Source organism: Artibeus jamaicensis, unplaced genomic scaffold (assembly GCF_021234435.1).
Source record: "Artibeus jamaicensis isolate MK-2021 breed Jamaican fruit bat unplaced genomic scaffold, CSHL_Jam_final contig_1028, whole genome shotgun sequence".
NCBI lineage: Eukaryota > Metazoa > Chordata > Mammalia > Chiroptera > Phyllostomidae > Artibeus > Artibeus jamaicensis.
In genome coordinates this window covers 5029455-5052447 of record NW_026521201.1, presented here as the reverse complement: position 1 = coordinate 5052447, position 22993 = coordinate 5029455, and the positions used below count along the sequence as shown (strand labels likewise).

General features: G+C 51.1%; 1 protein-coding gene and 1 pseudogene across 7 annotated transcripts in view; one reads left to right on the top strand and one right to left on the bottom strand.

The window, feature by feature from the left end:
- Nucleotides 1–22993, top strand: part of TEAD4 (TEA domain transcription factor 4) — a 66763-nt gene that overhangs the window by 29055 nt on the left and 14715 nt on the right. For 2 of the 7 annotated variants that reach the window (XM_037133928.2, XM_053662350.1), the window contains exons 3-8: nucleotides 13174–13260; nucleotides 14013–14077; nucleotides 14550–14612; nucleotides 19275–19403; nucleotides 20462–20505; nucleotides 21016–21071. In XM_037133928.2, coding sequence (XP_036989823.1) covers nucleotides 13174–13260; nucleotides 14013–14077; nucleotides 14550–14612; nucleotides 19275–19403; nucleotides 20462–20505; nucleotides 21016–21071 — 444 coding nt within the window. The remainder of the gene's footprint in view (nucleotides 1–13173; nucleotides 13261–14012; nucleotides 14078–14549; nucleotides 14613–19274; nucleotides 19404–20461; nucleotides 20506–21015; nucleotides 21072–22993) is intronic. The other 5 variants (XM_037133926.2, XM_053662354.1, XM_037133925.2 and 2 more) reach the window with 5 other exon arrangements.
- LOC119040836 (uncharacterized) lies at nucleotides 17498–17591 on the bottom strand (annotated as a pseudogene).

The following is a 22993-nucleotide window of genomic DNA, read 5'->3' as shown; positions in this document are numbered from 1 at the left end:
AACTGAAACAGAAACTGAACAGCTGCTGGAAGGCCCAGGTCAGGCTTCCATTCCCAGTGGCAAGTCCTCCAGGACCCCCAGCTTGAAGCACTGGCCTTGGGCAGCAGCTGAGAGAGTCTCTGTAACTGGCAGAAGCCCTTGAGGACAGAGGGCTATGCCCTGACTTCCAACAAGGTAGCTGTAGCCCAGGGGGCTCCATTCCATGTCTCTGCCCAGCCACACCGGAGCCCCTTCCCCAGCACAGATCCTCTGCCAACTGTTTCAAGAGCACTGTGTGAGGAGCCAGTGGGGACCATTTGTCTCCTACAGCTGTCTTAAGAAATGACCACAAAGTTGAGGGACTTAAACAACAGAAACTTATTCTCTCGCAGTTCAGGAAGCCTCGAATCTGAAATCAGGGTGTCCTCAGACGGGTCCCTTCTGAGGGTCTGAGGGAGGATCCGCTCCATGCCTCTCTCCTGGCTTCTAGTGCTTGCCGGCAACCCTTGTGTTCCTTGGCTTGTCCAGTCTCTGACTTGGTGTCACATGGCTGTGCTCTTTCTGTGTCTGACCCCATGTGTCTTCTCATATTCTTGTAAGGATACCAGTCCTTGGACTGAGGGCCCACCCTAATCTTGTATGACCTCACCTTAACTAATTACACTGTAAAAACCCTATTTCCAAATAAGGTCACATTTTGAGGTTCTAGGTAGACAAGAAGTTTGAGGGAGACACTATTCAACATAATTCAACTGACTAAATTCACACCTGGCTCTGGCTGGTGTGGCTCAGTGAATTGAGTGCCGACCTGAAAACCAAGGGGTCACCGATTTGATTCCCAGTCAGGGTACATGCCTGGGTTGTGGGCCAGGTCCCCAGTTGGGGGCCTGTGAGAGGCAGCCGGTTGATGTATATCTCTTCTAAATTGATGTTTCTCTCCCTCTCATTGTCTCTCCCTTCCTTTCTCTCTAAAAATTCATAAATAAAGTGTTTAAATTCACATCTGATTTGTTACTGGCCCAGCAAGTCGTGGAGCCCTTGCAGCCTTTCTGCCACTGCCTTCCTTCCCTATGAGGCCGAAATGAGGTCTTCTCTTTCTTTTGCTTGTTGGGCAAGCAAGCTCCTTTTGGGCTAGGCCCTAGGTCTACTCCTCGATCACCAGTAAGTAAAACTGCTTGCCTCTCTCTCTTAACCAGCCTACTGCTGCAGTTTTGCTCGGTTCCCACAGAGTCTCTCTTACTTTTGTGGGCACCCATGCCCCGGGTCAGCTCCCTGTACCACCCCTGCTCTAATCATTTCCTTTCCTGGTGGTTGCTTCTCACTTTTGGTCCTATGGAAGATTCGTGGAAGAAATGACTGATATGTATGGAGCACCTGTTAGGTGCCCGGTGTGGGATTGGGAGCTTCACGTAGGTCACCCCCGTGGAGCTGGTGAGGGTCGGAGGCTTTTGGACCGGCAGCTCGTCCTGCTACTTTGGTGGAGAGTAGGATGGTGTTGATCATGCACTGAGGTGAAAGGGGCAAGGAGTGTGCAGGGAGGGCTAATAGTTTATCTGGAGAGCTGTCAGGGCCCCTGGTTGGAGAGCCATAGGGTGTCCAGGATACTGCAGAGAGAGAGCAGAGGTTGCTGCAGATACTGGGCAGGCCCACGGAGATGGCAGAATGTGGCAGGATCAGCAGACGTTTATGGGAGTGCCGTGGTGCACCAGGCTCTGGGCGCCGAGCTGTTTCTTTTTGTGTGTATGGCAAAATATACGTAACGTTTATCTTTTTAAGCATTAGCATGCAGCTCAGTGGCACAAAGTACATTTACATTGTTGTGCAACCAGCACCACCATCCACCTCCAGAACTTTTTTATCCTCTCCAGTGGAACTTGTGTATCCATTACATAGCAACTCCTCGTGCAGCCCTTCCCCAGCCCCCAGCAACACCACACCACTCATATCAGAGGTACCTCATGTAGGAGGAGTCAGACAGTGTTTATCTTTTTTGTTTCTGGATTACTTCACTTAGAATAGTGTCCTTGTGGTTTACCCATGTTGTGTCCTGTGTCAGAATTTCCCTCCTTTTTAAGACTGAGTAACATTCCGTTGTGTGGCTAGAGCACATCGTGTTTATTCATTCAGCTATTGGTGGACATCAGGGTGGATCTCAGTTTTATGTAGTTTTATGGGTACATATTCCTACTCACTTTACCTGTAAAGGAATTGGGTTAAGAGACTTTACCTTCTGTCCCCTGCTGATTGTGACTGAGCCAGTGTTTGGTGAATCCAAGCCTGCAGACTTTTGACAGGCCTTGGGTTAGAGTTGTTCAGCAGGAGGAGAGCTGTTGAGTTGGGGGCAGGGTGTGGATTGGGATGAAAATGGTGTTTAGCAAACTGTCCTGGCCCTGTCGGTGTCCACTGTGGAGACAGACAAGGAGAGGCACAGAGTGAGGGCATGGCTCAGAAGAGGACCTGGGAGGAGGAGAGGCTGAGGCTGAGGAGCCTCTTAATTATACTAAGACAGGAGCACTCAGTGGCCTCTGACATCCATGATCTCTTTAATATTTTTTATCTTTTTGAGGGAGGGAGAGAGGAATTACTGCATGCAGAGGCAGAGAGGAGCTCAGGCCAAGAGTTTCTCCTGTAGTCTCTTCGGTGGTGAGCAGGAGAGCTGGGACTAGAACCCAGTTCTCCTGCCCCTCACACAGTGCTCTCCGCTGTACACAGTGCTGTACAAAGCCTCCCACCTGCTCCTCTCTCCTCCCCTGCCTGGCCTCCTGCTTAGCCTCAGCCCCAGGTGGGGCAGGCTCTGGGCAGGCGCTGGCAGCTGCTAGGCAGTGTTTGGTGCCTCACCCAGCCCCCACGGCACCTGTCCACCGTGAGTACAGATCTTGCTGGGGTTCAGACCCTGGCTTATCCTCATCTCCTCTTACCAGGCGTGGGGCCTGGGCCAAGGCACGGACTGAGCAGGGAGTTAATGGAGGGGCTCTCAGCAGGACCTCTGGTCCAGCTCGAAGGTATATATATATCTCTGAGCTCAGCCTCAGTGTGTGGGATGGACCCCAGGGAGGCGGAGGACAGGGACAAGCTGCCAAGCTGACTCAGGCATCATCTCACTAAGGCTGCTGTCCTCCGTCTTTTCTCATCTTCCTTTGGAGACCCTGCCTCCTGTGCCAGAGTCCCCCAGAACCCTGGTCTTACTCTCCCCCACTCCCACATCCAGAGGCCATCAGGTGTTTTCCAGGTGGGCCAGCCTGGTGGAGCATGGGGTGGGAGCTGAGAATAAGCAGTCAGGAAGCAGATGTGGGTGGGAGGAAGAATGCACTGGCTCTAGGGTGCCCTGAGGAGGGTCTCGACCCGCAGACTCTGTGGACATCAGTAGGCCTGCCCCCAGCCCTGGTCTGGCGCACCCAGAGAGAGCAGTATGCTGACCAGGGCCAGGCAGACATGCAGATGACACGCAGAGCCTCGGGACAGATTAGCACCTGTTATTTCTGAGCCCCACCTCCCACACTGTGGACTGGCTCCTGGGCCAGGGCTGTGAGCCCTCTCCTGCTCACGGCTGCTTTCATTTTTGCCCCGTCACTCTGTGACCCTTGCCCTGACACTGACATGCTGTTCATTCTGGCTTCCTTTAGCCAGGCCTGGGCTCTGGCCCCATGGGCAGGTATAGGGAGGTGAGTGTGGTGCAACTCCTCTCCTCCATCTGCCCTCACACTCTGCCTTTCCCTCTCCTGACAGCTCTGCCCTGGCCCTGCTGTCTTGCTTTCTCCCTACTTCTTGCAAGAGGCTGTGGCTGGTTCTGTCTTTCTGTGTGCATGTAGCCAGTAAAGCAAAGGGCTGGGTTATCTTGCAAGTTTTTTGGGAGGCAGTAGGGCTTGGGCTGGTAGAGGAGGGAAGTGTGTGCTCAGGCAAGGGAAGAGAATGCCATTGACCCAGAGGTGGGACTTTGTGTGGTGACTTTGGGAGAGCTGGGCAAGGCACTGTGATAGAGCAGGGTTAAGGGATCCTCATTTTGTATGTGTCAAAGCTAATGAGAGGCAGAGCAGGGACTGGACTCAGGTTGGAGATCTTGTTACTAAGGTGATGGGACACAAGTCAGGGAGCCTCATCTGAGCTTCTCCCATCACCTCGTTCTAGTCCTTGGATCCTTCGCTGCCCTTTGCTCTGTCACCCTGCGGTTTTCAGCTCCTCCGCGCTCTCCTTTCCAGGCTAGACCCAGACTTCGTGCTTCTGGGGCCTGCGATGTGAGCTGAGGTTCAGATCCACTGCCCCAGTAGCCACGGTGACCCTGGGCAAGCTGTTTAACCTTTCTCAGCATCAGCTTCCTCAGTTGTGAAACGAGATGATAATGGTACTGCCGTTTTGGGGAGGGAGCATATTTATGTATTTATTTTACTGTGGGGAAATATACATTACATAAATTTTACCATTTTAACCATTTTTAAGTTCAGGGGCCTTAAGTGCATTTACATTGCTACACTGCCATCACCACCTCCATGTGCAGAGCCTCCTCATCCTCCCCAGCAGAAACTTCACACACAGTTCCACACTTGACTCCCCATTCCCTGCTCCTCCAGCCCCGGTAACTTCTGCTTGATTTTCTGTCTATAAATTTGACTATTCTAGGTACTTCATAGTAGAGTCATACAGTATTTGTCCTTCTGTGACGGGCTTACTTCACTGAGCACAAAGTCTTCACAGTCCATCCATGTTGTGGTGCGTGTCAGAGCCCTGCTCTTTTCTGTGCTGCATTGTAAGGAGGTGCCACACCCCCTGCATCCATTTGTCTGTTGGCAGACACTTGGGCATCTCTACCTTTTGGCGACTGAATACTGTTGCTGTGGATATGGGTATGCAGGTATCTGAGTTTCTGCTTTCACTTCATTTGGGCGTGTGCCTAGAGGTGGAATTGCTGGATCATACAGTATCTGTGTTTAATTTTTTGAGGAACTGTGAAACTATCTGCCACAGTGGCTGCACCATTTTTTCATTCTACCAGATGTACACAGGGGTTCCAATTTCTTCATATCCTTGTTAACACTTGTTGTTTTCTGTTTTTTTATTTTTTTCATTTGTTTCATAAGATTATATATATTTTTAAATTTAATTGTTGTTCAAGTACAATTTTCTGTCTTTTACTCCCATCCCAGCCTACTCCCCCAGTGCTCCCCACTTCCCTCCCATTTCCACCCCCCTTAGTTGTTGTCCATGTGTCCTTTATACTAGTTCCTGTGAATCCTTCCCCTTTTTCCCTGAAATTCCCTCCCCTCACCCCTCTGGTCACTGTCAGCCTGTTCTCTATTTCGGTGTCTTTGTTTATATTTTGCTTGCTTGTTTGTTTTGTTGTTTAGGTTCCTGTTAAAGGTGAGATCATATTTGTCTTTTACCGCCTGGCTTATTTCACTCAGCATAATGCTTTCCAGTTCCTTCCATGCTGTTGCAAAGGGTAGTAACTCCTTCTTTCTCTCTGCTGCATATAATTCCATTGTGTAAATGTACCATAGCTTTTTTTGATCCATTCATTTACTGATGGGCATCTAGGTTGCTTCCAACTCCTGGCTATTGTAAGTTGTGCTGCTATGAACATTGGGGTGCATAGGTTTTTTTCTGTTTTTTTAAGTAGTCATCCTTGTGGCTGTGAAGTGTTAGCTCATGGTTTTGATTTGCATTTTCCTAAATAGTAGTGATACCGAGCATCTTTTCCTGTGTTTGGGGAAGAGGGCATTGCATTTTAGCATTGCTGCTGGGATGAAAGCACATGGGAGGCCCAGTGAACAGCCCTGGGGCATGGAGCTGGAAGGGACATCCTCAGGCCCTCAGGAGCTCGTTTGATTGAGAGAGTCAGACAGGAGCTCAGTGACTTTAGCCAAGGATTGTGAGGAAGGGACAGACCCTGTGTACCAGGGCTTAGAGGGAGGAGTGGGCACACCCACTTGGGTGGGGATCAAGGAGCCTTCTTGGGCCCGTGGCCTTAAAGCCTGGGTAGGGTTTCACCAGAAGCCACAGAGCCCTCCAGGGACAATGGTGGTAGTAGCTCAGATGTCAGGCCTGATGACTGCCTTCTCAGGCTTCAGGCACAAGTTTCCCCACAAATAGCCTCCTCCTTCTGCACGTGTCTATAGCTTCAGCTGATCCCTGGGCATTGGGATTAGGGCTGGTTGTGGAAGAAGGGCCTCCCCCTTGTCCGAGCCTGCAGGGGCCAAACGCAGAACTGACTGGGTGGGGAGGCTCCTGTCTCAGGTCTCAGCCCATCTCAGTTTTGAAGACCAATGACATCAGTTGTAAGAAGACCCTGTTAATGATATAAACAATAATAGCTGTCTCTACTGACTTTCTGCTAAGTGCCAGGAGCTTTACTTACTGTGCTTTATGTCATTTAATATATTCGTGGTCCAGAGGGAGGGCTGGTGTGGAAAGGGAGTCAGTGCAGAGGGAACAGAAGTAACCTGTCTCAGATGGGACTTTGCAGGTGGGATAGCAATTTTAGTGGTGATACATGGCTAAGGAAAAGCCTAGGGTAACTGGCAGGGTGTGTGGGGAAGGCAGGGTCACCCCTGTGGACGCTGTGTTGGGAGTGCCCCTGCCCCCAGCCTGTGGTGGGGCCCCCTTCCCCATTGGCAGGCCTCCCCCCCTAATGGGGTGGGGCTGTAGATGTGAGCTTGGGGCTGTTGGACACATGTCCTCTGACAGATGGGCCACAGTCTGGTGGCAGCATCCTTCCCAGCCCCACCCAGGTCCTTTCTGGAATTGGCCAAAGCCACCTGCCACACAGCAATGCCCAGCTGCCCAGTGAGCCTCCACCAAGGTCTAGGCTTGCCTCCTGCCACACTTAACCACCAGAGGAGAGAAGGGGTTTTATAGACCTGGGACAGGATACAGGTCTCTTTCCCTCCTACTGACTCCTAGAGTTCCCACTAGTTTCTGACTGCCCTGCCCTTCTTATCTGGCCTTCACTGGGGTTTCAGGGTTCTACCTCTGGGTACATTCTCCCTTCTACCCCTGACTCTGTGGGCCTCCTCTGTCTCCATTATTTAGGGCCCATTTGCTGCCATCAGCTCTAGGAACCACTGTCCCTGAGGCAGTGACAACAGTTGGGCAGGCAGACTCTTGGGCCCAGATGGTTGGCTCTCCCTTCAGGTCCTAGGGCAGAGCGTGGAGCAGTCAGACATCATCACCAAGGACTGACTTTGTGCAGAGACTCAGAGAATTGGGGATGGAGGCAGAGAGGAGGGACAGAGTGGTGTCTTGCAGAGGAGGCAGCCAGCTCGGCCAGGAGAGGGCATCCATAGGAAAAAGCAGTCATTGTGTCATAGTTGCAAAGCCTCAGAAATGGGTGTTTTGTGGCCGCTGCAGCACCGTGACATGGCATGGCAGCTCTCTGGGCCTCAGTTTTTTCTTCCTTATGCTAGATAGGACCTCTGGCGTCAGCTGGTGCAGCCCCTGCTTCTGAGAGAGATGGCTCTTCATTCCATGTGAAAAAGAAGTAATGCTGTGCAGTAGTTAAGAGAGAGACTCTGGAACACACTACATGGATTTGAATCTCAAATACTTGCTGATCTGTGACCTTGAACTTGAACAAGTTCTGAACTTCCCTGTAGAGGGAAGGTGACAGCACGGGCAGCACAGAGCTGATGTGAGGATTGAAAGGATCCTCAGCAAGTAAAGCTGATGGAGTGTGCGTCTCTCTTTGCACACATACCTGACACATGTTAAGGGCTCAGTAATGTTCATTATTGTTATTACGATATTATTACAAGAATGAAAGAAACTATAGCAATTCCCTATGTATATGTAAGCCTAAATTAGATGCCAGCTGGCCTGGAGGCAGCAAAATGGCTGGGTTGACCTCTGGAGGGCCTCTGGTTGTAAGAAGGAAGCTATGTGGTCCCTTTTGGCCCAGTATACCCACAGAAACCCAGCACTTCACTTCCACCCAGGAGAGAATTCTCAACTGCTAGCATCACCTCCAGTAAGCAGAATGAGACTAGATGAAAGCTGTCTGAGATGAGCCAGCAATGGAGAGGAGGGTACAGCTCCACAGAGAGGGAGGGAAGAAGCACAATATGAAAACTACACAGCCAGCTTAGCTCGACTTAGACCCTTAGGGTTTGGCCTCTTGGCCCCATGGCTGGCCTCTTGCCCAAGTTTGGGATGGCCTGTCTGGCAGCAGAGCTTCTGAACACTGCAGCAGAGGGCAGAGGTGCTTGTGGGGCTAGGTGGGGCTCCTTGCACAGGAGGTGGGTTATCTGGGATGTCTGGAGGAAGGGTCTCAGCCAGTGGCAGGCACGTGCCCCCTCAGCTGCCAAAGAGGAAACACCCCTGTGTTGGGGGCCGGGAGTTTGCATTCACTGAATATCTTCTCTGTGCAAGGTGGTGAGCCACTTGTAGTGGCTGAGCCAGGGCTCAAACCTAGGCAGTTAGTCTTGGATCTGCTGGTGGATGATCCAGGTGAGATTTTCTGACCTTAGTTTCCTCATCTGGCAAAGAGGTATAATTGCCTGCCTTTTTGTAAGGGGGGAGGTGGGTTTTCTATGAAGTTAAATGAGGCTTACGCTTTAGGACCCCTCACTTGCATAGGCCCCTTCCAGGTCATAAACTTTTTATTTTTAATTTAAATTTATAAAGTAGTTTTATTGAAGTACAGTTGCCATATAATAAACCACAAATATTTAAAGTAAAAATTCAATAAGTTTTGACAAATGTCTATACCTGTGAAGCCATCACCACCATCAAGAGAGTGAATGTCTTGACTTCTGGCTAAGATGGAAGCATAGGTAGATTCACCTCTTCGCAAAAGAACAACAACAACTAATTTAAAAACAAAAAAAGAACCAGAACTGCCAGAAAATCGAACCGTATAGAAGTCTGACAACCAAGGACTTAAGGAAGAAACGTTCATCCAGACTGATAGGGGCGGAGACTGGCAGCTGGGGCAGAGATGACACATGGTAAGGCTGTGGCCAGAGGACTGGGTGGGTGAGGCAGCAGCTGGCAGTCCCACACTTGTGTGTGGATAAACCGGGAGGAACAAGTGGGGAGTGAGATAGACCATGCAACCCAGGGTTCCAGTTCCTGGAAAATAAAACCTCATAACCTCTGTCTCTAAAAACCTGTGGGGGTTGTGGTGGTGGGATAAGCTGCCAGTCTCTCAGGAGAGTCCATTGGAGGGGTCCAGAGGGTCTTAGAACATACACAAGCCCACCCACCTGGGAATCAACACCAGAGCAGCACCTGGAAGGGTGCCATTCACTTGCGGGAAGCAGAAGAAGTGGCTGAAAGCACGGTGAGAGCCCAGCAAGTGGCATTGTTCCCCCTCTGACCCCTCTCCCACATATAGCGCTGCATGGTGTAGCAAGTTGACCTGCCCTGGGGAATACCTAAGACTCTGGCCCTTGCAACGTAACAGGTTCACCAAGACAAAGAAACATGGGCCAAGTGAAAGGACAGATGAAAACTTCAATAAAAGCTGTGCAGTGTGTAGATAGCCAACCTATCTGATACAGAGTTCAGAACACTGGTATTCAGGTTGCTCACAGAGATGATTGAGTATGGTCACAACATAAAGAAGTGAAAGGTATGAAAAATGAAATAAAGAAAAGTATTCAGGGAACCAACAGTGAAGTGAAGGAAACCGAGACTCAAGTCAATGATTTGGAACAAAAGGAAGAAATAAACATTTAACAGGAACAGAATGAAGACTCAAGAATCCAAACCAAATGAAGAGAGGCTTAGGAACCTCTGGGAAGACTTTAAACATTCCAAGATCCAAATTGTAGGGGTGCAAGAAGGAGAAGAGGAAGAGCAAGATTGGAAACTTACATGAAAAAATAATGAAGGAAAACTTCTCTAATCTGGTGAAGGAAGTAGATATACAAGTCCAGGAAGCTCTAAGAGTCCCAAACAAGTTGGTCCCAAAGAGGGCCGCACCAAGAGACATCATAATTAAATTTCCAAAGATTAAGGATAAAGATAGAAAAGAGAGTTACTTACAAAGGAATTCCCAAAAGGCTATCAGCTGATTTCTCAAAAGAAGCCTTGCAGGCAAGAAGGTGCTAGAAAGAAGTATTCCAAGTCATGAAAGGCAAGGACCTATATCCAAGATGACTCTATCCAGCAAAGCTATTATTTAAAATGGAAGGGCACATAAAGTGCTTCCCAGGTAAGGTCAAGTTAAAGGAATTCATCATTACCAAGTGCTTATTATATGAAATGTTAAAGAAATGTATCGGAGAAAAAGAAGAAGATAAAAACTATGAGCAAGTAAAATGACAACAAACTCACAACTATCAACAACTGAACCTAAAAAACAACAACAAACTAAGCAAACAGCTAGAATAGGAACAGAATCCCAGAAATGGAGATTATAGGGAGGGTTATCTGTGGGGAGGAGAAAGGGAGAGAGAGGTACAGGGAATAAGAAGCACAATTGGTAGGTACAAAATATAGGGGGAGGTTAGGGTTAGTGTAGGAAATGTAGAGACCAAAGAACTTACATGTATGACCCATGGACATGAACTGATGCTGGAGGGAATGCGGGTACTGGGTGAAGAGTGATAAAGGGGAGAAAAAGAATTGGACAAGTGTAATAGCATAATAAATAAAATATACTTAAAAAGAAAGAACATCTCCATTTAAACCTAAAATGATCTTAAGATAATTTTGTGTTTATATTTAAAATTTTTTTCCTTAAAGAGAGCCTTCCAGTTTATAGATGCTTTAGCCCCACAAAAGTCTGGATGTGCTCCTATATAGAGACTCAAATGAGATGGGTCTAAGAAAGCGCTTTGAAAACTCTGTCAGGCTAACCAGAAGTAATAAAATGTTATTTCCTTTATTGTACTCACAGCCTGCCCTTGGAAGCTAAAGCATTTAATGGGACATCAGACCAACATCTTATCTTTTTTTAAAATAAAGATTTAGGCACATTATTTTTAATAGCAATGTAACTATACACTAACTGTCCAAAAGTGAAAGACTGCTTAAATATATTATAATTCCTTAATACATCAGAATAGTATATAATTAAGAGAGATGCTGTGGACCTACTCAATAAAGTGTTTTGAGAAACAGACTATAAAATATTATATACAAAATCATGACATTTTACAAGACACATAATCATGGAAAATAAACCCTGGAAAGACAGTCACCAAAACATTAATCATGGTTATTTCTGGTTTTGAGGGTTACTGTTGATTTTTTATTTTGTTCTTGGCACTTTATTTTATGCATCATTTAACAAGTATTTACTGGGAGCCTGGCACATGCAGGCAGCGTCTAGGCACAGGGTGTAAATAAGTAGATAAACTGACGAAAACCGCCGTTCTGGGGGCTCTCCTCCCATGGGAGTGGGGTGCAGACAGCGTTCTTGGCGAGTATGTGGGTCCCGTGTCTTGTTAGAGGGAGCTGTGGGGAATAGCAGGGACTGTGGCCAGTGGAGGGTGAGTGGGAGGTGATCTCAGCTTTCAGTAGGGGGTGGTCAGGGAATATGTCCCAAGACAGTGGAATCTGAGGAGAGGAGCCATCAGGGACACATGGGTCCCTGGGGCGAAGCACAGGGTGTGTGAAGGCCCTGAGGTGGGAGTGGGCCTGGCATGGTCCAGGAATAGCCAGGAGACCCGATGGTGGGTGGCATGAGATCAGAGAGGGGCAGAGCTGGGGACTGTGCACACATCCTGTGGGGGCTTCTAGGACATTGTAGGGGCATAGACACTTTAATCTGAGGAAGATGGGAAGCCATTGGAGGGTGTTCGAGCCATAGGATCGCTGTGGCCACTGTGCCGAGAAGAGACTGGGATGAGGGAGGTTGGGAGGAAGGCTTTCACCAGAGTCCAGTCGGAGAGCAGGGCGGCCGGATTGTGTAGGATGAGGTGATAAGTGGCTGGATTCTAGATGGAATTTGAAGATAGAGCCATCAGGATTTGCTAGTGGACTCATCTCTTCATGCATTTATTTGACAAATAGGTGCCAGGAGATAAAGACTTGAGTGGAGATGATGTGGCCCCTTCCTCTGAGGTACTGGGAATGTAACAGGAAAAGACAGAGAATTGATAAGCTGCTACCTGTGTACGAGGTGTGAGCTGGAGAAGCAGTGCTAGAACCACTTCCCAGATGGTCTCCCTCCAAATTAGAGTGTCCCCTGCCTTCCCCATCCCTCCAGCTTTCCCACTAACTCCATGACTCTCCAACTCGTCCTCCTTAATAACATGTCCATCAGCACTGCAGCCGGCACACTGACTCTCAGGAGCCTTCTCTCTGCCCATCCTGGTCTCTGAGCCAGACTGCCTACATGGACCTGGAGTATGTACCATTCATTTTACAAAAAAGGAAGCTGAGCCATAGAGAGCTGTCATGGAGGCAAAGTGCAACTCTGTTTCCTAAGTCTGTAAAAATTCAATTGGGAAAATCTGGGGGAAAGCCTTTAAAGTGCCTGGGCTTAAAGAGAGAAGGCTGGTTGAAGGTCCCTAGAGGAAACTGACTTGCAGAGGTCCCGCAGCCCGTGTGTGGAGCCGCTGAGTGAGAACCTGGCTCCCACCTCCCAGTTCTGGGACCCCTTCCGGTCCTGGTGGTGGTGACTTCTTTTACCAGTGAAAACAGCACCTCGTAACTGCAGCATGAGTGCCCCTAGTTTGACGTAGGGTAGGACATTCACTGGACTGCCAAAGGCGCCTATGGAATACCTCTCCCTGGAAAGCTTTGAGAAGAGGTATCTTGCGGGACCTGGGTTTTAGGTGCAGACCAGCCCACAGGGCGGTGTCCCCAGGGTCTGGCCGTCCTCCCACTCCTCCTGACACAGGCCAGTGCTTCCAGGCCAGCAAGTGTTCTGGCAGAGGAGACTTCCTGAGGGTGGCCTCTTAATTCAGCCTTGGCAGAGGGGAAAGGTCTGCTGGGGGCCCAGCATGGCCTTGCTGTGTGCTCTTTTTACAACCCAGATAACAGCTGGCCCACTCGCCCTGCCTCCCCCTGCATCAGCAGCTGCCTTATTCACAGTCTCAGCCATCCAGGCTCAGCAGTGCCCCACAGGTCAGAGCAGTCTGTTGGCTGTGGTCTCTGGACCCAGAGTTGAAGCAAAGAAGTGAGAGCTGCTGCCTCAGGCCTCCCTTTCCCCAACCCAATGCCCTTCTTTATGGTCTGATCCTCCCAGTGGTCCAGGTCCAGCTGCAGGCTCACCTGACCACCCAGCCTGAACTGGCCCCTTGTCCTCAGAACACAGTGCATGTTGCCTGTCACGAGCTGGAGCCATTGTGTGGGCACACGCCCCTCCTCAGCTGGGTGGTGCGCTCTTTGGCACAGGTAACCGCTTTTCATAATCTCATTTGTGATAGCAGGGTACATGGGTGGCTCCCTACAGTTTTTCAGGATCCCTCCGATGTGGTGTCAGCCTCTAGGAGGCTGGGCCAGGGGAGCACTGTGTTACTGTTGACTGGTCTCCTCAGAGCCATGGAGCTGGGAATGTGGATGGCCTGCATTTTCTTTATCTGAGTTAAGGGCCTCGGGCCTCCTCTCTGGCCATACCCAGTGTCTCAGCACTTATGTCCTCCATGTTCCCTGCAGCCCCCAAACAGGACAAGGCATGTTGGAAGGCCTGCTCATATGTAGAGGTGGTGGGAACTGTGGAAGTTGCACAGGGGGCGGGCCAAGGCCCAGGCATTTCCTCGCAGCTTCCCAAAATGTGCAGAAGGCCCCAAAAGGAGGTGGGAGCGGAGGGGCAGCTGTCAGGCTGCTGTGGGGCAGAGGTGAGGGGCAGCCAGCGTGGATAAGGAGGGAGCTCTGAGAGGGCTTCTCAGGCTGTGCATCCAGCCGGAGGCCCACGGCCTTGGCACCTCCTCGTTTCAGGCTACCGAGCCCCCCAGAGAGGCCTCAGTGTCCTCTGGCTGCTGGGAGATCCCTAGGATCCAAGGACGGCCAGCGGGAACTCGGAGAGTCTTCATTCTAAGTACCCACTGGAGGTGGGCAGAAAGATGTAGGATGAGACCTCTCGGACCCTTTCATCTGCCTGCTTCTTGTACTTCTCCTCCCTCTGATGACTCTTGGTGTCTCCACAGGCCGGAATGAGCTGATTGCCCGCTACATCAAGCTCCGGACAGGGAAGACCCGCACCAGAAAGCAGGTGAGCCTGGGAGACGGGTATGGGTCCCCAGCGTAGGTAGCCAGTACTCACCTGCTCCCAGGGTGGGTGAGGTCCTCCACAGGACCAAGTGTCGGCTCTCACTGGGGCCAGTTTGGGTGGGTTGTCTCCTTTTGGTGTGCCATGGACAGTTCATTTTCCCTGCCGTCCCTGCTGCTGTCACCTAGGAGGAAGTCCCTTGTCTTCCTGGGAAGTTAGCAGCCCCCTCCCTGTCCTTCTCCAGGACACCAGAGAACAGAAAGTGAAACACTGGCACTGTACTTTTATTTATTGCTAAACTCTGGATTAGCCAGGACTGAGGGCCACACTTCCTTTCACTCATTCATGCATCCATTTATTCATTCAATCCACCCATGTGGGTTAAGGTCTGTGGAGGGCTGAGGGTCAGGAAGCCAGAGTTGGGTGTACAGGCCATCTGGGAAGTAGGGTCAGGAGCCCTTTCTTCTTGCCATAGGTCTCCAGCCACATCCAGGTGCTGGCTCGTCGCAAAGCCCGTGAGATCCAGGCCAAGCTAAAGGTAAGGCCGATGGCAGCAGTGAGAGGAAGGACTGGGGCACAGATGGGCTGCTCTCAGGAAGCTGGGGCTATTTTTCCAGCAGGAAAAGTCTTCCCTTTGTGTTCAGTGCCTGACTGCTTGTATGTGGAGACAGCATGCTTCTTGGCGTTCATGAGGGCAGAGTTTAGCCTGTAACCTCCTGTCCACACAGGGAGGGACACTTGACCTTGGAGCTGTGCATGACTGCCGGGGGCCACAGGCCAGTCCTCTGCTGTGCCCTCCTTTCCTCCGGGGCAGCACCCCTGCCAGATCACAGGAGATGACTGTCTAGACCCCACTCCTTGAGAGCTCCCCAGGCGTCTGGCTGGTGCCATTAGCCAGAGCCTGCCAGTGGTCAGGCATGGGAGGCCCTGCTGTGGCCTGCCCGGGTTGGATGCTGCTGCGGGAGCAGGTGGAATTCCAGCCTGTGCCCTGCTCTCTGGGACTGGCAGTTCCTTCCCCTCTCTGGATCAGCCCCTCCTTGAGGGCCAAGTGGCAGTTGACTGCTCTGTGGAGGGTCAGCTGCTGTCAGCATCCCCTCAGGGTGGCCCTGCTCCCCACAGGACTCAGGCCTCTCCACCCACTGGGAGCCTGGGGCCCCCTGTGGTGAATGCTAGGAGGAAGGGCCAAGTCACGGAGGTGCTCACAGCAGAGGCTGCTCAGCCACTTGGCAGCAAGTGCTAATATTTGGGGGCATTAGACTAAGACCAGCAGTTTACAAGCATTTTTTTAAGCAGTAGAAGCCTCTTTGGGTTTTCCCTCCCAAACAAAATATCACTCCAATATGTTATCAAAGGAGCTACTCTGGTCAAAGCTCCTTTGGTGAGGAGCAGGCCAGAAGCCAGAGACCCCCTCCTCCAATTCACCTATAATACCCATGGCTCTCAACCTCAAAAGTACATTGGAACCTCATCTAAAAGCCCTGGGATAGATGGTCTCGAAGGTCCTGCGTGGCCCCAGTAGTCCATGCTCCCGTGATCCCAACTCCAGAGGCTCTGAGTGAGTGGGTGGGAACTCCTAGAGGAGCCACACGCCGCTGCCGACTCAGCTCTGTTCCCCAGGCATCAGCCAGCTGTCCCTAGTCCCCTTTGTCCCTGGACAACTGGCTGGGCCTCAGCTGTCCATCCCTTCCTGCCAGGCTGGCACATGTACCTCCAGACCACCCCAAGGGTCCCGGAACCCAGCTTGCCCTGTATTTCCCCTCAGCGGCCTGCCTCTGACTCACTGGGGCCCCAGGCGAGGACCAGAATGGAGAACAATCTTTCCAGTGTTCTGAGTCATTAAGGGGAAATTTTAATTCCACTGCAGCCTGGCTGTGTAGCTCATGTTTGCTTGGAGGCATTGCACCTATCCTTGTCCACAGGCTCTAACTTGGGAGAGTGGACCACTAGACAGACATAAAGGAGAGCTACGAGCCCCCTAAATAATATGCAGATTTTCACCCTTACGTATTTTCCCATGGAGACTGGTCTGAGGATTTCGTTATATTCTCAAAGGGGTCTCAGAGCAAGGTCAGGCAGAAATCCTCCAGGTTTTAGGCCCAATCTGGTCTGGCTCTGCCCTTGTGCTGAGTGAGCTTAGGCAAGTCACTGCCCCTTCTTAAGCTCCAGTCAGCTTTCCATCTATAAGTGACAGCATTAAACAAAGAAGTATCTGAGATCCCCTCCAAAATTCAGTTACTCCCTGACTCTGTAGCCCAGTCACTGATGTCACTCCCCATAATGTCCTTCTCATTCTCCCCTGGTCCCCACTCCACCCATGGAGCATGTGGTTCTGGGAACCCTGGTGCCTTGCTTAGGTCGACTCTCGGGAAGGGATGCGAGTGGCTGGAGCTCTGTGGCCTCATGATGCAGTTGTAACTGCGGGGTCTGCGGGCTTTCTGGGGTATAACCTGCGCATTCTTCATGTCCTGGATGGAGAAGGCCTGGGCCGATGACCCAGGCGGGTTGTGGCTTTTGCCTCTGAGCAGGGCAAGTGTCCTGGGGAAGAGGCACATCTCGTGCTTCTTATTAGCTAGCTCCCTGTCATGATTAGACAGCCTGAGAGCCGGGCCACCTTAAGTCTCAAAAGGACAGTGGGTTGGGGATGAGCCCACCACTGTGAGTTGGGTCCTGTGCCCAATGTGGTGTACTCCCATGCTGTCAAAACCCAACATACCTCCTCATCCCCACTTTGCACAGCCCTACCACACCTGCAGAGATCCAAAGGTGCACTGATAGGCCAACCCAGACCAAGCTCCCAGGGCAGACTGTCACCATGGTCAGTACCCTAGTGCATCTAACTCTCTCAGCTTAGTTTCTTCATCTTATAATGGGGATGTTTCTGGTCCTGCTAGCCTCACAGGAGTGCTGCGATGTTCAAAATCAAGTGAGATGGTGTTCTTGATCTTCCGTGGGCCAGCTCTGCCAAGTGAGCAACAAAAGTCCCTGAGAGGCCAAGTGGAAGGGCCTGTTGCATTCTGGCCCCACAGCTGCGTGGTGCTGGCACACTGGGTGGGTCACCTGGACCTTCTGAGCCTTCAGAAAGCACGGTGATGCCTTCCTCAAGGGACCCTGGGGACTGAGTGCAAAAGTGCCTGTGAGCCTTGAGGACCTCCATCAGTTCTTGTTTTGTTTTCCTTTTTAATTTATTGATCTGAGTGAGAAAGAGAAAAATCCATTTGTTATTGTACTTACTGATGCACTCACTGGTGGTTTCTTGTGTGAGTCCTGACCAGGATAGAACGTGCAGCTGTGGCGGGGCAGGTTGACACTCAGCCAGCTGAGCCACCTGGCCAGGGCCCTTCACTCGGTATCACTCAGGCTAGGTCTGGTTACATAGTGCTCATTTTTCCTTAAAACGTAGACTTTCTTTCTTTTCTCCTTCTTTAATGTTATTATTTTTTACATTTTTAAAAATCGACTTTTAAACTGATAAGAACAGATACTACACTTGATCTTAGCCAAAAGGCCGAGAAGTGATGTAAAAATTGACTTTTAGAGAGAGGAAAGCAAAGAGAGAGAGAGAGACATCGATTTGTTGTTCCACCTATTCATGTATTCATTGGTTGATTTTTTTTTTTGTTTTTTAAAAATATATATTTTATTGATTATGCCATTAGGTTTTTAAAAGAATATTTTATTTATTTTTAGAGAGGCAGGAAGGGAGGGAAAAAGAGACAGAGAAACATCTGTTGGTTCCATCTCACCTGCGCCCCGTCCGGGGACCCAACCCTCAACCCAGGCACGTGCCCCGACCAGGAATCAAGCCAGTGACCCTTCACTTCACAGAAACATGCCCAACCAACTGAGCCACACTGGTCAGGGCACTGGCTGGTTTTTGTAAGTGCATTGACTGAGATTGAATGTATAGCCTTGGCATGTCAGGTTGACGTTCCAACTGCCTGAGCCGTTCTGCCAGGGCAAGACGTAGAATTTCTAATCAGAGCTTTAGAGTTGACATGACCCAGCCTTTTAGTCCCGGTAAAGCCATATACACCAAACAGTATTGGGTATTCCAGTCTGTATATGTGATTTTATTTTGGACAAAGACATGATTTTTATTAAGCTTTTTTGAAATATAGGAAAGAATGTTGTCTTGTCGATTTTAAAGACCTTTGGCATTGGGGAGCTCAGGATAGGAGCCAGGCTTATAGAAGTAAACAAAATTATTTGTAATATTGTTACTATTGTTAGCGGTGTCACGAGTGCTTATTTATTAGAGCCTGTGCAGGGCGAATCCATTCTTCAGGTTGGACCCGTGGAGAGCAGACAGCCAGTGTTTATGTTCTGACTTGTAACGGACAGGGCAATGCTGCAGGCACCCGCAGGGAAAGGGAGACCTGCAGGGCAAGGCTGAGACACTGCAGGCACAGGAGGCTGTTTGTGCCTCCAGACGGTCTGTGGGACTGTCCCGGGGGATCTGACGAATGATTAAGTACCATCTGGCAGGAACCCTGTGTGGCCTGGCCACCAGAGGTGCAGAGGTGAGCAAGGACTGAAAGGTTCCTGTTCTCAGCTGGTGGTCGCCCAGAGGGGTGGGGGTAGGGAGAGGGTGAAAAGGGTGAAGGGCAATGATAAGTACAAACTTCCAGTTTTAAAATAAATAAACCACAGGGTATATGGCACAGGGAATATAGCCAGTAATATATTATGATAACTTTGCATTGTGACAGATGGTTAGTAGACTTCATGTGGAGCTATCATAAGGCACATACATGTCAAATCACTATTGTGTACACCTGAAATTAAGATACTATTGTATGCTGACTATACTTTAATAAAAAGTTGTTTTTTAGTCTGATAGATAGATAGATAGATAGACCAATCAATCAGTTGTTCCTGCTCTCAAAGTGGCCCTGTGGTTAGTAAATTGAAAGATATGGAGACCTGGTCTCCAAAGTCTCTTTAAGTGCTGATCAGATTGGAAGGGCAAGGATTATGCCTCTTTGACAGATCAGGAAGCTGATCCGAGAAACCACATGACTTGCTCAGTCATGAAACAAAGTAATAGCTTTGCAAGGATGTAAGCCTGGTCCCTTTGGGCCTAGTCCAGGGCTCTGGCCACTGGCAGTGGAACAGCTTCCCTGGTCACAGGCCCTCCCTGCCTCACCGCAGCCTGCCAGAGTAACCCTGCTGAGGACGTGCCTTCCGCTGTCTTCCCTAGGACCAGGCAGCTAAGGACAAGGCCCTGCAGAGCATGGCTGCCATGTCATCCGCCCAGATCATCTCCGCCACAGCCTTCCACAGTAAAATGGCCCTCGCCCGGGGCCCTGGCTGCTCAGCAGTCTCCGGGGTAAGTGGGGCTGCCTGGAGCCAGAGGCCAAACCAGTCCTCTCCTTCTCGCTCCTCCTCCTCCTGCGGAGCCACAGCAGTGGCCAGAGCACATTTCTCACACGAGTCCTCGCAGGCCAGGAGAGCTGGGGGAAGGAGGGACCAAGGACAGAGGGCCATGCTGGGTCCCGGCTCAGCTGGTATTGGAACCGCCTTCCTGAGGGCCGTGGCAGACCTTCCACAGGAGGCAAAGCCACTCACATTAGCTGACCACCCAAGAAGCTCTACAGAGTTGGCCCCATTTACAGAAGGGGAGGCTGAAGTCCTAGGACGGGGGCTAGTCAAGGCTCTGGTGCAGCACCAGCATGACCCCGAGTGGCCCTACTGCTGGCCTTGTCCCCACCCCCGCTCAGGTACTCAGCACCACTCTCCTTCCAGCTGGAGGGCTGATGTCCATGAACAAACTCCTGTTCAAATTGTAAATGTTTCTGCCTGAGACCTGGCCTCAGCCGTGGCCAGGTTGGTCACACTTTGAAAATGGTCCAGAAAGGCTCACAGGGGTGTCCTCACAGGGTTTTCTTGGCTTAGGAACTAAGTGGGTCTTAAAGAGCTGCCTTGGGGCCAGTGACAGGCCCTGTCCTATGCTCGTGAAGCTTTTGTCTACCATTTTTTTGGAGCGAGTTCCAGGGAGCACTAGCCCCACAGGGTTGCACAAAGTCATTCTGTGCACAAGTAGGTCTAGGGCACCTAGAGCAAAGTAGGATTTCTGACTCCAGAACTGTTTCACATACTGCTATGCATGGGCCTCTAACAGAGGCATATGAGCTCCTGTTTACTGAAGTGGATGTTTCTCCCGAGGAGCACCATAGAACCAGAGCATGTCCAAAGACTAGAGTTCCATAAGACTCACCTTGGGGTGTTGCTGTTGCCAAGTACTAGACAGTAGCATTAACTCTCGCCCTGCCACCCACTGGTCCAGGCTCCAGCCTCACCTTCCAGCTGAGGCCTCTGTGCTGTCTCCCCGCACCAGGGCCCTCATGCAAATGGGCTTCCCTGACTCTACACTTTTTGCCTCCTCAGTTTTGGCAAGGAGCTTTGCCGGGCCAAGCTGGAACATCCCATGAGTGAGTATGGCCTGCCACCAGTTGCTCACTGAGCTGACCTTGAGTCCATAAGCTCAGGAAGTTGAGCCTGGGCCCCAGGGAGGGACAGGACTACGGTTGGGGTCCACCTTTTATTATAGCCTTGAGCTGGGGATCAGGCTTTCCTGGTCTCAGGTGGCAGTTTGGTCTACATTGTGTACACCTCAGGTACATTTGCTGAAACAGCAGTCTGTCCATGTATAGCAGGGCCAGCACTGGGACCCTAAGGGAAGTAGGCTAGGAACCAGGGTTCTGGTTGACCTGGGAGGAAGGGTTCAGGGAGGTGTGGGTTTTTCAGTAGATGAGCTGCTTCTGTGATTCAACCATGAAACCTGAGGGAGTTGGCAGGAGAGGACATGGGGGTCTAAAGCCCACCAAAGCCACTGATGACCAGACCACCAGGGCCTGCCACACAGAGTGATGGACGCTGCTGAAGGCTTTGGGGCTGCACCTTGCCCAAGGCTTACACCCCTTCTCTCCTGCCTCCCACAGTGTGAAACCTTTCTCTCAACAAACCTACACTGTCCAGCCTTCACTGCCTCTATCAGGTGGGTCGGCAGTGCACAGCTCCCTTGCCCGTTGCGCCCCTGCAGCTTCTGTCTCTCAGTGCCTCCCTGGTCTGTGCTGAGACCATGCACCCCAGTCTCCTGGCTCCACCCCTTCCCCTCCCAAGCACACACTCATCTTCCATGTGTGGGTCCCTTCCTGCTGCCCAGGCTGCCCATTGTCTTTCCCAGACTGGGCTCAGGCTTGCAGGGGCACGCACAGTGTAAAGGGCAGTACCTGCACCCTGGGTGCTGTTTTCCTGAGACTCCTGTGTGCTGCGGGTGGGCTGCAGATGGGCCTCATACACCGTGGAGCCTGAGGTGGCCTCCCTCTTGGTGACCCTGTAATCCTCTCCTTCAAACTTCCCTCCATGAAAAGGAACCTTTATTAGCAAAGGCACCCTCCTGGGAAGAGGCTGGGAGCATGGGTGGGGCAGGCAAAGGTCCAGCCAGCTGGGCCGCACAGGAGCTCATCCCCTTGCACGGCTCAGGTGACCCTCTTTGTCCTTGCCTCTTTCTCTTGAGGGTTCCTCACCGTTTCCCACTACACAGGGCTAGACAGGATGCTCACCCTTTTCGGGCATGGGGAGCTACTTCTGCCCACATTCGGGCCTGGCTCTCCCTACTCTGAGACCGGCCCTGCCACTCGCCTAGGTTCCTCAGCATTGCTTGCTGTCAGCCCTGCGCAGTCCACCCTCTGCGGTTCTCACAGCCTTGCTTGTCTGCTCCTATCTTCCTAGATCTTGCCTAGATTACGGCAGCCCTCTAACCAGCTCTGGCTCCTGGTCTCGGTCTCCAGTTTCGTCTTTTCACCCTGTAATTCGCCTAGTCTCACCTAGTTGTGTTTTTAAAGCACCCAGCTCACCATGTTGCTTCTGGGTGTAAAACCCTTTCATGACTCTCTGGGGCATTCAGGGTACCATCTGAACTCTGGTGGTGCTTGCAGTGGTGCTTTGGCCTCACCTTTCTCCTCTCTCCCTTCCCTCTTTTCCTCCCCAACTCTTACCCCTCCCTGCCTCTGGGCCGTGGCTCAGGTTTCTCTGCCCAGTCCAGGTCAGGGGCACCCCACCCAGCTCCTGACTGTTGTCATCTGTGGCAGGGGGTGGGGCGGGGGCACATCACCCGTGAGTGGTTTGTTCCTGTGCTCTGTGTGTTGTGTCCTGTCTGGCTCTCAGTTAGCTGATGCGTTAAGCACAGGCTAATGTGTCGCTGTCTAACCCAGTCCCTCCACCACCCCTCTGACTACTGTTTCTTTTCTGTCTCCTTCCTCCGACCTCAGCACGCAGGCCCCATTCATCAACAGACTCCCAGCCTGGAACGCTGGTGTCATCTGGAGGTTGGCCTCACTGCTCTCACCCCCTTAGTCACCATGGCCTGGGCTTGTGCTCACTTCATGTCCCTACTGTATCCCTTCTCTTCTCTTCACTGCCCTGCTTTACATGGGTCCTGCAGGAACTGTGCTTCTGGTCCGCCTCACCCTGCCCAACCTTCCTCCAAACTGGAATAGGATCTTTCGAAATGCAGATCTGAGCATTTTACTGCTCTGCTTAAAATCCTCAAGTCTCTCATGAGCTCTCAGGCCGAATTCGTGCATGTCTGGCCGGATGCCCCATCTCTTCAGCCTTATTTTCTGCCACTGGTGAAAGCCCGCCCTTCTCTCTAGTTCTACCACAGACTTGCGTTTCCAAACTCACAGAGGATCTCACAGCCCCCAGACCTCTGCTGTGTCCTGTGCTCGGAATGCTTTCTCTGGCTTCACTTGCTGCCGTCTACTGCCAAACTCTTTTTAGACATTACCTCCGGAAAAAACTTTTCTGACCACCCCGAATAGGACTAGGAGCTCCTCTGTGGTGCTGGGTGCACACCTGATCAGTTTGACCCCGTTGCGACTTCCTTGGTCAGCACACCCGCATCAGAGTGCCTGT